At 37.2% G+C, this 14,160-nt stretch overlaps 2 protein-coding genes across 2 annotated transcripts; one reads left to right on the plus strand and one right to left on the minus strand.

The window, feature by feature from the left end:
• Positions 1 to 1,190: 1,190 nt before the first annotated feature.
• On the minus strand, positions 1,191 to 11,734 carry LOC106672749 (lysosomal aspartic protease-like). Its single transcript, XM_014404407.2, has 10 exons — positions 11,647 to 11,734; positions 11,466 to 11,526; positions 3,267 to 3,393; positions 3,091 to 3,202; positions 2,904 to 3,028; positions 2,618 to 2,817; positions 2,435 to 2,560; positions 2,210 to 2,375; positions 2,053 to 2,145; positions 1,191 to 1,965 (listed from the first exon to the last, which is right to left on the minus strand). The coding sequence occupies exons 3-10, from the start codon at positions 3,294 to 3,296 to the stop codon at positions 1,795 to 1,797; spliced, it is 1,023 nt and encodes a 340-aa protein (XP_014259893.1). The 5' UTR covers positions 3,297 to 3,393; positions 11,466 to 11,526; positions 11,647 to 11,734; the 3' UTR covers positions 1,191 to 1,794.
• Positions 11,735 to 11,782: 48 nt separating this feature from the next.
• LOC112126476 (cathepsin D-like) lies at positions 11,783 to 12,654 on the plus strand. Its single transcript, XM_024225622.1, has 5 exons — positions 11,783 to 11,832; positions 11,891 to 12,016; positions 12,086 to 12,245; positions 12,313 to 12,405; positions 12,484 to 12,654. The coding sequence occupies exons 1-5, from the start codon at positions 11,783 to 11,785 to the stop codon at positions 12,652 to 12,654; spliced, it is 600 nt and encodes a 199-aa protein (XP_024081390.1).
• Positions 12,655 to 14,160: the final 1,506 nt, after the last annotated feature.

Here is a 14,160-nt window from a genome sequence, read left to right on the forward strand (position 1 = left end):
TCTCCAATTGACTACTCCGCCATACCTTTACCGAGCGAAATGCTTGGAACTTTCGAGGTACGCCGGTTTTGGACTCGTCTGCACCGACGGGACATGCAATAAGACCGGCGAGGGTATGGCGTGTGCCGATTGTTGCGCGTGAGCGTTTACATCATGGCCTCTCCCATCACACGTTTATATATCGGATTTTATACGATTGAGCTGATTCGATACCACGGTGCCTGCTTACCTAGTCTGCACGACCCTCAGCGCGGTTACTCCTGTCGGTTACATGTTCTCCATTGACCCTCCCATGGTGCTCTTTCTAGAGAAATACCATGCCTTATAACGCAAAAAGTGCAATAAAATATTTGATTAAAAGCAAACAAGCAGCGTTGGTGGGGAAACTCTCACGCATCAGGAACACTGTCGATAGGTGGCCTCGGAAGATCTGACTCGTAGAAGAAGGATCATATTCCCCCGACCTCAATTAGGTTATTTATACAGGGTGACTGGCGATAAGTGTCGAAAATTTCAAGAGGTGTTTCTACTCATCACGTGCAACAAAAAACTACCTATAAACTCTTATCCAAATCTCAACGGTAAAGAAGTAATTTCAGGTTTTGGGTTTTTTAATTTTTTGAATTAGGTCAACTAAATTGCTTATAAACTTAAAAATTACTGACTAGAAAAATCTAGTTTGTGTTACCTGAAAGAATTTAAATTTTCTGTAAGAATTGATGAAAAAATTCTGCACAAAAAGTTCAGAAAAACAAAAAATTTAGAATTTTTTGAAAATGTTGAATTGGTGACTGTTAATAACTACAAACCCTGGAGCTTTGCAAATTCCCTCAAAAGTTCTCCGTTCAATCAGCTTCCAGTGGCATACCCACCTTTTTGGAATGCGCTTCTGGAAGGCCCAAATATTTTGTTGAAAAAAAAAACTGGCGTTGATGAAAGCACACGCTCAATTTTTCCAGGAAAACCGTCTGACTCTTGAGTTTCGAAAACTCAAACCTTGAAATTACTCCTTTATCGTTGAGATTTGGACGAGGGTTTATAGGAAGTCTTTTTGTTGCATATGGTGAGTAGAAAAACGTCCTGAAATTTTCAACACTTATCGGCAGTCGCATTGTATAATAGGTGTAAAGTGTAATGGACAAAAATCGAGTACTCCACCAAAAATTGAGTGAATGATTTGTAAATATGAAAGAATTTATTATGAATAAATGGATTTGAATTTAGTAAACGATTGCGTTGGAGTTTGAAATTACCGAGCAATTGGTAGCCCCCAGAGCCCAACCTCGGTGGCTGGACTGAGCGAGGCTGACAACCGACTGGAAAACCCAAGGTGATTCTCTCGGTTTGCAGGTAATTATTTTAAATTACCAAATCTAACATTGTCGGTTGTCTGAGAAAGGTGATAGGGTTAACTATGTACATGCTTGTAAAAATTTGAGATTGTACTATTCCGTAATTGATCAATTTATTTATTATAAATGGCTTTAGTTTCCATAAAACTGAATATTAAACAGAATTTTCAATAATAAATAATGACTAGCTGCAATAATTACAAACATGATGATTTTTTCTTTTTTTTTTTTTTTTGGCGTTATGAACTATGCATATTAGCCATGTGACAATTCATATATGTGTGTTCAAATTTGGGGGGTTATTCTGAAAAAAGGGCCAGAGGCGACGGTGGGAATCGAACCCACGACCGCGGCGTGAGAGTCTCTCATGCTAACCACTCGGCTACCGCGGTCCCCCAGCATGATGATAATACATAATGCGTAGTAATAACTTTTTGTATATTTAATGTTTCGATTTTTTCTTGAGTGGAGCAAATGCTATAGCGGTCTTGTCGACGTTGAATATAGAATAAAATTTCCCCAAGAATGAATCACCGAGGATCCATGGGGATGTCTCTTCATTCTCAGGTCCTGAGAATCCTGCAGCGCATTCTTTCTTGTTTTTGACCACGTACTGCGAATCAGATTGAAAAGAACATCAATAACCATACTGTAAAGGTTAAAATCCGTCAAATAAAAAGTTCAAATCGTTACAACTCACAGATGTGATGTAATCCCTGGGATTTAGGGTGTACGGTTTTCCCTTGATGTGGAATGTAACATTCGGATAAGTATCGATTTTATCGCAGTCCACCTAATGTTCAAACATTGACATTCATTAAATTATAATTATTATAATGCCATAGGGGAAATATTACAATTCCTTCTCCATTAACGATTTTAGCGCCAATTAAATGTAAAATCCTCCCAATGGTTTGCGATGGTCCAAATATATCTGAAGAACCTGTATCAGCGATGGCATTAAAATCTTTTGGCCCTACATCGATTTGCGAGCTACTTTTTCCAACATGGTCCACTGTGATCCTGTAAAATATATTTTACGTATGAAATAGAGGAAGAATATCGAAACCTGTACGAGTTACTTGTCCACGGTAAACTGCCAGTAGCTCTTCTCATTAAGAGGAATGTAATCAATATCAGCGGGATCGACCATGTCATCATTCCAGCCACCGAGAACCAATTCTCCTCCGTTCCCATCATTTTCGTCGCTGTATAAAAGAAGCCTTTAAATTTCAGAATATAACAGAAAAAGACACATGAACTACCGATTAATATAGAAAGAGAAAACTTTTTCATGCAGTAGTCCTTGGTCCATCATCATGTACAATGGAGGGCGAATTCCATTCTCTGCGATGGTCGGGAAACCCAAACCTAAAATTCCATCAAAACGCGCTTGAGCATACGCAGTGCCAAGGACACTGATGGCTTCTGCAAAAGTCACGTTTTCAACTGATAGTTGGCCAATCTGAATTCAAAACATTTACTCTGTTTAATCGCAGTCTTCTCACAATTATTATTATATCAAAATTTAATTTATCATTTATAACATACGGTCAATGTGTCAGTAGAAATCAGTCCTCTCATTACTCCAGAACCGTACCATATTTGAAGCAGTGTGCCATTACGTTTGTAGGTTGAGGAATTTTCGTTACGATACAAGTTATGTTGCTTTTGCCCTGGACATTCGTTACGTGTTATTTTAAAAAAACAAAAAGAAATATTAACAACTCCGTTTTACCTTTTGTTGATAACACTGATGATGGAATCCAAAAATTGGATGAGCCGGTGTCGAATAAAACAAGAAAATCCTGCTTAGGCGTTCCCAGTGAGACTTTACCGAAATATTCTACCTGCGTATGATAAGTCATTTATAACTACTGTACATTTCACATAAACTATATACAAATAAATCACATTCATAAAATTCCGTAGTGGTTCTTTCATTACGCCAGGTCTTCTAAGCAGTACATTCTGCTTATATAGTTTTTGGATGTGAGCCCTAGATCTATCCTCTGGTCGATGTAGTCTCACTAAAGGAACACTAAATGCAAAATGCATATATATTAAAAATTTGATTAATTAAATTTTATCCCACTTGTTTCTTATCACCCTATTAAACATTTCAAGCCATCTGAAGTAAAGTCCTACATTCATAATTCTCCAAATAAAAAGATCCTCAGGACACGATCTTGCATATACTCTCATAAACTCGCATATACTCCAGGAGGCAATAGTTGTTTTTTTTAAACTATTATTTATGATTCACTCCTACGAACCTCTCACATCCCCTAGTATTATATTCAACATTATATTCCATAATCGCTCTCATAACAAAATCCCCACAAACCTCCCAGCCAGATCTCCCCTTACCTGTCAGCTTTCTCCCAGTAATGTCCAAAATATAAAAAAAACTTTTAAAACGACTACTATTCATCCTAGATTTATATAATGTCATTCACGCCAATTTCCGTCCTCGTCGTTATTTTTACAAATGCCCCAAGCTTTTGACAGGGCATGGCATAGGGAGTTCTTTTATCTAAAGAAGTTCCTACCCACCCCTTATTACCTAACCTTAAATTCCTATATAAAAATTAGAAGATAGTTGTTCCGGAGGCAGGCGCGGCAATGAGTTCTATGAGAAAATACCAATCCAGGCCAGCTTCCCACAAGGGAGCATTCTAGGTCCGTTCATACTGCTGGCCGATACATCCTAACACCATCTACCGGATATTACAATTTATCTCCTACCTTCAATCTTAGACAAGCCATCTCCAGGAGCATCTTGAGCTCATTAAAGTATAATGTAAAATGTAGAAATTGAAACTGAACAAGAACATATGAACCTTAAACAAACAAACAATATACAAAATTAAAATGTTAAAAGCTATGTTTTGACTGTAGACTGACCTGGAATCCTCACACAGGATTCAAACTATAAAAATTAAATAGACGATTGGACAAGTTCTAAGACGTGTAAGACAGAAATCAGACATGGCGGTAAAGGACAAATTAACGCTTTATAAAACATAACCTCGCCTTATTGGACATACGGATGGAGACCTAGAATCCTCCAAACCATCTAACATCCAACAAATCCAAATATTCCATTCAAAAGTCCAAAGCAGAATTATCCAACCTTCTTACTATGTATCCAACCTCACTATCCACAATGACCTTAATCTTTTGCCAAGGAATTGACCCGTTCCCGCTTCCTCAAGATTCACTTCATTATTTCCCCGCCGAGTCCGCCTCGCCTTTAACGCATTGATTTCCCACAACACGTTTCCTGCGGGTACAGTTTTGGCTGTTTTAGTATTTTGTTCGAGATTTTATAGCATATAAAACAATTTATAATGTGTTTGATAAAAATTAATTTCTTAAAACATTTGCATTTGAATAGAAAGAATTAACTAAAAAAATGAAATTTGGCTGAAAAACCAATTGACGTTCTTAACGTAACCCTACTTTTAGAACTAACAAAACAATAAACATCAGCCTGATTTTATATGTTACCTTTCCTATTTATCTCCAGGTTAATTAAGTTTATTTGTAATCACATTTTCTACAGTAATGTATTAGTGTCATTAATTGTTGTGTGTCAATAGAGAATGTAACAAATGTCCTTTTCAACACGAAATGTTTGTTTAACATTACAAAAGTTTTGCAGTAAGGAAAACTAGATTGGTAGTTGATTAAGTTTGCCAGGAAGGGTTTTCGATTGTGATGATTGAATGTTGCCCTGAAAAACGGAGTTATTAACTGTCAGAGGGTAGTAAATCAACCATATAGATATAGTAAATCGACGATATAGACGAGAACGTTACACGGTCCCTAATCCACTCAAACATGCTATTTGTCTAGTTCAGAATATTTCCGACTCAACTGTGTACGTAGGAAATGATACCACACTGAACGTTGGGCGTGAGCTGAGTTTGTTGCAGTGTCGTATTTCTAAAACGCTTTTAAAATTAGTCCTTGGTTTACTTATACCACGTGCTAGGTTGTTTTAATGAAAGTGTTCACATTATAATCAAATATATGAAACGAGTCAGACGTGAAAGATATTGTAGGTTCAAAAATATCCAACAAGGCACTTTTAAACATATAATCTAGTAATTTTGCCTATTTACTTATCTTTGGCAATCATAAGCTTCAAATAACCTTTGAAAAAATCAAATACAAATCTTTTCACTTATATTCATACGATCATAATAGCACACAAAACACATTTAACACCGGATGTACTAGATTTTCAGAAGAATGGCCGACCACAGTCTACCGTTAATCCTTCTGTGGATGAGCACCATGGTGGTACAATCCTTTGTACCAAAACCACGGGAAAATGAAACTAAGTTTATCACCAATTATAACGCTTTTTTAAACACTGTATAAACGTTAATTACCTTACAAAAGCTTCACTACAGGAGAAGAAAACGGCCAGAACTATGAGGATTTGTGGACCCATTTCTATTGCGGAATATCATCCATGTTGGCAAAATCAGAACATTTATAGGTCGTTGAAGTGCTGTTTGAAGATAAACTATCATTTACCTTTCAGTATGTTATTTCTAATCGATTTTTAATCAAGTTTATTAAAACGAATGCAAGTAAGTGGTTTTAAAAAAATTAATAAATTCTTCAATTTCTGCTTTTTTTAATCACTCACAAGTTTACCTGCGCAAACCATCATAATTATTATTAATATTAAATATTTTGGGGTTCTTAACGTGGCTGAATTTGAAGTATAATTTACAATAATTAGCTTATTTATTCATTCATGCCATGTTTATACAACAGTGATATAAATCAAAGTAATCGTTACTGTTATTACTATCAGGTTGACATTATTTATAATTACTAAATTATTTTGCCTCAAAATTTGTTAATATTTGTTCAGGCATGCTATTCGTACTGTTTTAGTTTCAAGTAAAACAACCAGGCTCATTAAATGTCAATTAATATACCTTCGAAGGCATAAAGGACCTTCCTTCTCAAAAATGTTATTGACAGGATACGAGGGTATTTCAACTATGAGGTTATAATGAAGCCTCGGGTTGCCGGCATTTTAGAAAGGAGTACTTCAATTCATTTCTGGACTAAAAATATTTAGAAAGAGGAAGCTCTTGATGCTTCGAAAATGCGAAAAATTGAAAATTATATGAGTTTGGTTTTTCTTTAAAGAAAAACCATACAGCCAAACACGGCATGTATTATATTTTCTCACAATCATGCAACTAAGATCTATTGTTACTCTTCCTTCTAAATTTTAATTCGCTGGATGTTGAATTCAAATTATAGAACTTTTTTTATTTACATATGTAAAACAATTAAAGCATTACAATAAACAATATTTTCATATTTTCATTTAATATACAATAACAACTTTTTTTAAATTATAAAGTTATATTTAAACATTTTTTTCTTGAGTGGGTGGAAAGCTACTAGAGCCTTACCTAATATCGTATCGCCGAGATTACAAGGTTTTAAATCGTAATTATCCTCACCTGAGAATCTCATGGCACAGATTACTCCTTCACATGGATAGTGAACCGCCGAAGAAGTAATACCTTAATGGGAACAACTTCCATTCGTACCTGTATCACCACGGTTCCCCATACATCAGGAAGCCTCCGCCGCATTACGGGGTAATCTCCCTAGGGGAGGGGTGATTTTACGGCACCATTGACGGACCAGCGCCATGGGACCGCGTTCAGGAAGGTCGTCGTGGTTACATTTACTCATTTACAGTTTGTATACCAAGTATGAAACATGAGAACAACCAGAAATAACGGAGTTGCTATTTTAGTAGAGGATGAACTACAAAAAACTAGCATCAAAGAATGTATTCAAATAAAAAACTTCAAATTGATCGTCGAAGAGATAGCAAAGCGCAACCCTAGTTTTGTCTTGCATGACGTACTAGATGACTATATCAAAGAAGAAATTGTTAATGAATTAATTGAACAAAATAATGATATATGGGCGCCCGAAAAAATTATACCAAAATGCAAAATCAAAAGAGGGCGGTCTCCTAACTGGCTAATCGAAGTACACGAAGTACGATTCAGAACAGCAAAAGACTTTTCCTCAGAACAATAATAACCACATAGAAATAAATCTCTGCTTCAATTGTTTAAGGTAAGGACGCATTGCAAGATTTTGTACAAACACACATAGGTGTAAATATTCCACAGAAATACATGACATCACTCAATGCCCGTCGTCTCGTACTTTAAAGTGCTTTAGCTGCTGCGAAAGGAAATTTAAAAGTGACACCCACAGGACGGGTGACAAAAACTGCCCCTTGCACGACTACGTAGTCTTAGCGCTAGAGAGCCAGGGGGCTGAAGCGGCAGCTCTTACCGGTTGGGATGATAAAGAGGTCCTTATGATAACTGCTTACTTTCCCCAGCAAAAGGCAGGAAGAAGCCAGTGACTAGCCGCTGCTATCGAAGCTTAAATTGCTAAAACAGTCCTCCTTACGAAATCAAATCATGTTATCCTCACGATGAACACGAATGGACACAGCAAGACCTGGGGATCACCCTATGACGACAATGAAGGTGGATTTATAGTAGGAATGACATCTAGATTAGGGTTGAAAATATTCAATAAAAATGAGTCCCCCCCCCATACTCTTATCGGAGCTAGAGGCACATCGCACATCGGTGTGATTGCCGCATCGACCAATACATAGCATAGGTCTTCAATGATAATCGATGCCGCAGCGACTAATAGTGACCATGCCCTAATATGCATAGACCTAGCCCCGCTTCAAACAAAGGGATCAAACCTAAAGTTGATAGCGACTAACGTTAATAAACTGAAGCGGTTCGTAACGAAGAGGGTAAATTTAGAGGAAAGGTGTGAAGCTAAAGCCGATCAATTGCGCCGCAACCCCGTAAATTTCTTCTGGCCAGTCACGACTAGGGAATAAATCGATAATAAAATCTCGGCCTTAACAACCGACTTGGATAAAACGTTGTTAAAATTGAAGAAGGAAACGGCCGCGGCTAGAAGAAAAATGCTCTGGGAAAGAAATGTTATCATCAGGGAAACGCTCCGAGCATCATTCAGGGCGAAAAAGAGGAGGTAACATAATACAATTTAAATAGCCCAAAAGCAAGGGTGGCGAAACCTCCTGGAGGGAAGTTGGTGCCTACCGTATAGACCCGTCAAAAGTCTCATAAAATAGAAGCTTCCGCCATATTTAAAAAAGGTAATAACATCGCCTGCAGCATAAAATAGTCTTATATCCGACAACTAAGCGACATATTCCCTCAAGAACACGTCACAGAAGAAGCTGATTTACTCCAGGCCATCTGAAAATGAGTAACTGAAATATCAATGACATCAGAATGCGGGACTCCAACAGATGAGGAAGTGATAGCTTGTATTCGTAAACAGCACGTGAATAAAGGCCCACGTCTTGGACCGGAACGAAGCAACAAAAAGTGCATCCCTTCTTGCACCTTACCTCCGTACCGTTTTTGAGGATTGTTTGGGACTGGGATATTTTCCTACTGCTTGGAAGAAGGTCAGGCTACTCTTGCTACCAAAAGAAGGAACATCTGACCCGCACTCAGCCAAGGCCCGAAGACCTATCTGTTTGCTCAGTGCTATGAGTAAATGCTTGGAACACATCATGGCAAATAGGATCAAAGACGTCAAAAAAATGTCAGAAAGACAATTTGACTATGTAAATGGTTGGTCAACGAGATGCCATTTTAAAATTGCGCGCTGATGTAAATGAGAGCCGCCTTAAGAAAGTCGTTGCAATATTTATCGACATCAGCGCTGCGTTTGACTCTCCCTGGTAGCCAGGTGTAGTGTACTGTATATCAAACCATTGTGTGGGAGCCGACGTCATCCTACTTGTGAGGAATTACCTACATGACAGATGTGTAAATAAATGACCAAACCATTGACACTCACCGTCCAAGCAAGGATGTCCACACGGTTCCATACTAGGCCCTCTGTTATGGAGTATAGTTTCAAAGACTTTCAACGAGATCTTAGGACAGAGGGTGTGAGAAGAGTGGATTACGTCGACGATCTAACAATTTTAGCGGAAGGCAATGACGTAACGAAAGTACAAACCGCAGGACAGCGAGCTATTGGCGTCATTGAAAATTGGTGTAAACAACAAAAACTTAAATTGCAATAGGCAACACCCACGCCCTGCTGATAAAAAGAAGAAACATAGGAAATCTCTCTTTTATTCACAATGGAGTCGTCATAGCAGTGGTCGATAAGGTGAAATATCTAGAGTAACCCTAGGTAAGAACTTAATTATTAATCACCACTTGGTTCATATAAAAGCAAAAATCTTAAGGACGTACGACAAATTAAGATGGATCATTAAAGCAACGTGGAGATATGACTATCACGGCTATGTATTTATGTATAAAAACATCTGTCTAGGCATACTCCGAAACGCATTCCCCGGCTTGCAACCACTAATGAAGAAAGCGGGCTTAAAACCCTTGGAACAAGCCCAAACGAAAGCTCTACTGCTAACAACAAAGAGCTATCGTACAGTCTCAACAGCAGCACTCCAAGTGATCTGGGCAGTTGCCAATAGATCTGGAATTAGAGATTGCGGTTGTAAAATACAATACAAACGGAACGGAAAATGAAAAAGAAATAATAAATAGCAAAGTGGAAGAATGCTTGCAGACATGGCAAAATAGGTGGACGACATCAAGAAGGGAGCCATCACAAAGATTTACTTTCCTGACGTAATCGTCAAATGGAAGATGAAACTTATAACGCCGGACTATGTAATTTCCTAATATTTAACAGGGCACGGCAATTTCCCCGCCAAATTACACAAATTCAAATGTGTAGACTAACCACTTTGCCTATGCTGTTTACCAGGTGACGCAATGCACGATGCTCTTCACTGTGCAATCTACGCGTATATAAGATACTGCCTGGAAGAAAACTTACGCAAGATTATTACGGAGAACAATCTCAAAGAAATAATCGTACGCCCAGTAGAGTATAAATTATTTTCAGACTTTATTAAAAAGATAGCCCAAAAAACTCGAATGGCAAAGGAAATTAATTTAACAAAGAAAGGTGACACCACCTGTCTTGCCTTAGCAGGCTATACACCATTTATTAACGGCCTTTTTCCGATGTTATAATTTCGACTTCCTTAATTCTGGTTAACACTTCATGTTTCTATTGTTAAATATTTATACATTCATATTACTGAAAATTGTTACTAACTTATTGCATGTACATTTATTTATCTCATTATTTATGAATACATTTATTTATTAATTTGCGAGTTAAATAATTTATGCGGCATGTGTGTGTGACGTATAATAATATATAATTTATGTAATATAAAGTAAGCATAATGATACATAATTTATGTGATTTTATGTGGGGTGAGTTGGCGTCTGAAGAGTAAAAGTAAGTTAGTAGCGAGAATGGATTGGATTCAACCCCTCCCCGAGGAATGTCGAGTACTCTGGGGGAGTGAATATGTAATATATATGTCGATTTTTTCTGTATTTGACAACCTGAAGTACAAACGTAGCTAGCATTTTAGGATATCGACGTAGAATGAATTTAAAAGCAGAGTCAGTCCTCAACCTAAACCTGATCGAGACGTTCGAATGGCTGCAGTCAAAAACGAAATACGCTTGATGAAAGGCCAGAAAAGCAGGAAAATTCACAGAGGGCCGGCGATGACCTCAGGTGTTTGTCGGTCCATAAACCACCTACTTTATTTATTCAGAAATCGTGAGATGCGGTCTGGTGTGATGTAGGTTTCAGAAAAACATTTTCTTTATCGTGCCAACGTTTCGATCTGTATTGAGATNGGCACGATAAAGAAAATGTTTTTCTGAAACCTACATCACACCCGACCGCATCTCACGATTTCTGAATAATTATCGATTAACGGTCACTAATCACCACACACTCCTACTTTCTGTACATAGTTCTTCAAAACTAGACTGCAATTACACAAAAAATAATTACATATAAATCTGTTGCATAATACTATGCTGTACTGTTGTTTATAATTTTAGTGTTTAGGTTTCTACATTTGTCAAAACTTTTAAAACAACAACAAAATAAATATTAGATTATTACCAGGGTATAATGAAAGGAGTTCTATCCACTGATACTCTAACGGTACTGTCTTTGTATACATCTGAAAAAGTCAATAGTATCATTTATTAAATACCGCAATTTTAATTTGTTTGCCATTCTTATAAAAAAAACGTTATTAAATTGATTTTTATTGATTAAATTTTAAGATAAGCGATATTACGGTGAAGAACGTATCGTTTGTCGAGGCGACAGATTTGCCAGGCGAAGGCTTCGCCAATACAGAATATGACGGTATTTTCGGCATGAGTTTCCCAAGCGGTGCTACGAAAGAGCTCCTCCCACCTTTTTATGTGATGATGGCACAAAATCTACTGCATGAAAACGTATTTTCCTTCTACATAAATCGGTAAATATTATGAAAAAAAGTTTTATTTTTCAATATACTCATCTCGTTTTTTCCAAAGTGACAAGGATGATACGAACGGCGGAGAATTGGTTCTCGGAGGCTGGAACGATGAGATGTTCGATCCTGTTGATATCGAATACATACCTGTAAACGATAAACACTTTTGGCAATTTTCGGTTGACAAGTATGCTTTCAAACACAAATAAATAATACGTAGAACGATAACGATCTTAACGCGTGTTTTGTTTTTAAGAATAACTGTTGACATGGGTAATGTAAAACACAGACAGGCCGACGTTGGGCTAAGGAAGTTTAATGCTATAGCCGATACGGGCACCTCCTTGATTGTTGGGCCGGAGAGTTACATTAAAAAGCTCCTTAATTTATTAGGAATAAACGACGACCTTGGATCGGTAACATTTTAACCATCACTCAACATTAAAATTTGACTGAATAATAAGGCAACATTCTATTATTCAGGTGGACTGCGAGAAAATTGATGGCTATCCAAAAGTAACATTCCATATCATGAACAAACCGTACACTCTCAATCCCAGGGATTACATTTCACATGCAAGTTCAACCTTTCGCCATTTATTTTTTAACATTTTAATTTAAAATAATATAAAATATTTTAACCTGTATTTACAGTATACAATCAAGAATTCTACTGTGTGCCTGGCAGGCTTCTCAGGACAAAATACCGATGAATCTAGCCCTTGGATTTTCGGTGATACCTTCTTCGGAAAATTCTACTCCATCTTCAATGTCGACAAGGCCGCCGTAGCTTTCGCCCCACTTAAGAAAAACCGGGATCAGTGATTATTTTACAAACAAATTGAAATAAAATTAAATCTGAAATAAAAATAAATAATAAAATATGAAAGAAAATAAAATTTTAAATTTTACCGTTATGCACTGATTATTAATCCATTTCACTTCCACTACCATCAAAGTATTCTAATTTTAAATGGGGCTACCAACAGTGAAGGCGTTTCAGCCATCGCTCACTGTTATGACCGATGGGCGTAATTTCATATGGAAACGCTCAGGAGAAAGGTACGCCCCATGCTGTATGGTTGCTCAGGTGGCATTCCGCGGTGGGTCAATGTTGTTCTGGGGGTGGAATTTTCTTTGACCCTCGAACCGAATTGTTTGTTGCGCGAGGAAGATCTCTAACTTCACAAATGTACTTACGAGACATAATCGTAAAAAATGTAGCGCCATTTGCCCACTAGATCGGTGAGAGATTCTTAATGAGGTCAAGTCCTGATTTGAACCCAATCGAATAGATTTGGGATTAACTTAAGCGACGGGTACGACGGCGAAACCCAGGTTCTAACACCCTACGTTCAGCCCGCTCATCGAGGTAGTTAGTGATAACGTTAATGAAATGCCTTATTGAAGTACAAATTTTATTGTATTACTTTTTATAGCTGTTTTCAATATAAAATTAAAGTTTTAAACTGCAATACAATACTTCCCTTCTTTGTCTACGCACCCAACGGGCAAAAATGCGGCATGTTGAACATTTCCCGATTTTTGAAAACTCAAAACAATTCGAAAAACTGTAGACCGACTGGATAATGGACTTTGAGAATTCTGTTCATGGAACGAACACATTACAACGCCTCCAAGTTAATTACCACCGTCAAATGACTTCTACAGTACAATCGAGTACATTATTAAACTGAAACAACGAAAGATAAATATTAAAATAACACGTGGTTAACTGAGACATCTTTGGGATGATTTTGTGTAAACATAAAAAACGACTCTTCCACTGGACAATGTCGTTGGAATGTGGTATCGTGGACAGGATAGTTCAGGAGGCAAGGTAGCGGCGTATCTAGACGAAGATCGTGGGTTCGAATCCCTCTCGTGACACTGACTTTTTATCTCAACAAAAAACTTTAATTAATTTGTCTACAAATTTGAGTCTATTAATTTTAGCGTTCACATGCAGATTTTAACCAAGTACACATTGATGTGATCAGTTAGCATGAATCTACAATAGTAACTTGATAATGCGTAACTTCAAGGGGTTACTCGCGACCTTATCTAATGAAAAATTGGCCTCATATTTCTAGTTTTATCTATAAAATCGCTAATGTTACATGATTATGAACGATTATATTTTGAACATCAATTTGAAAAAATGTGTATATATAGCTTTCATGTTAAGAGATAAACAGATTGCACTCAATTAATTAAGTTGAGAGAAAGAAAAGTCAGTGTCATGAGCGGGATTCGAACCCACGACCTTCGACTAGATACGCCGTTATTCTACCACTTGAGCTATCGTGACTTCGATCCATGTATATGATT

Source organism: Cimex lectularius, unplaced genomic scaffold, assembly GCF_000648675.2.
Source record: "Cimex lectularius strain Harlan isolate CLEC.00 unplaced genomic scaffold, Clec_2.1 scaffold108, whole genome shotgun sequence".
Lineage (NCBI taxonomy): Eukaryota > Metazoa > Arthropoda > Insecta > Hemiptera > Cimicidae > Cimex > Cimex lectularius.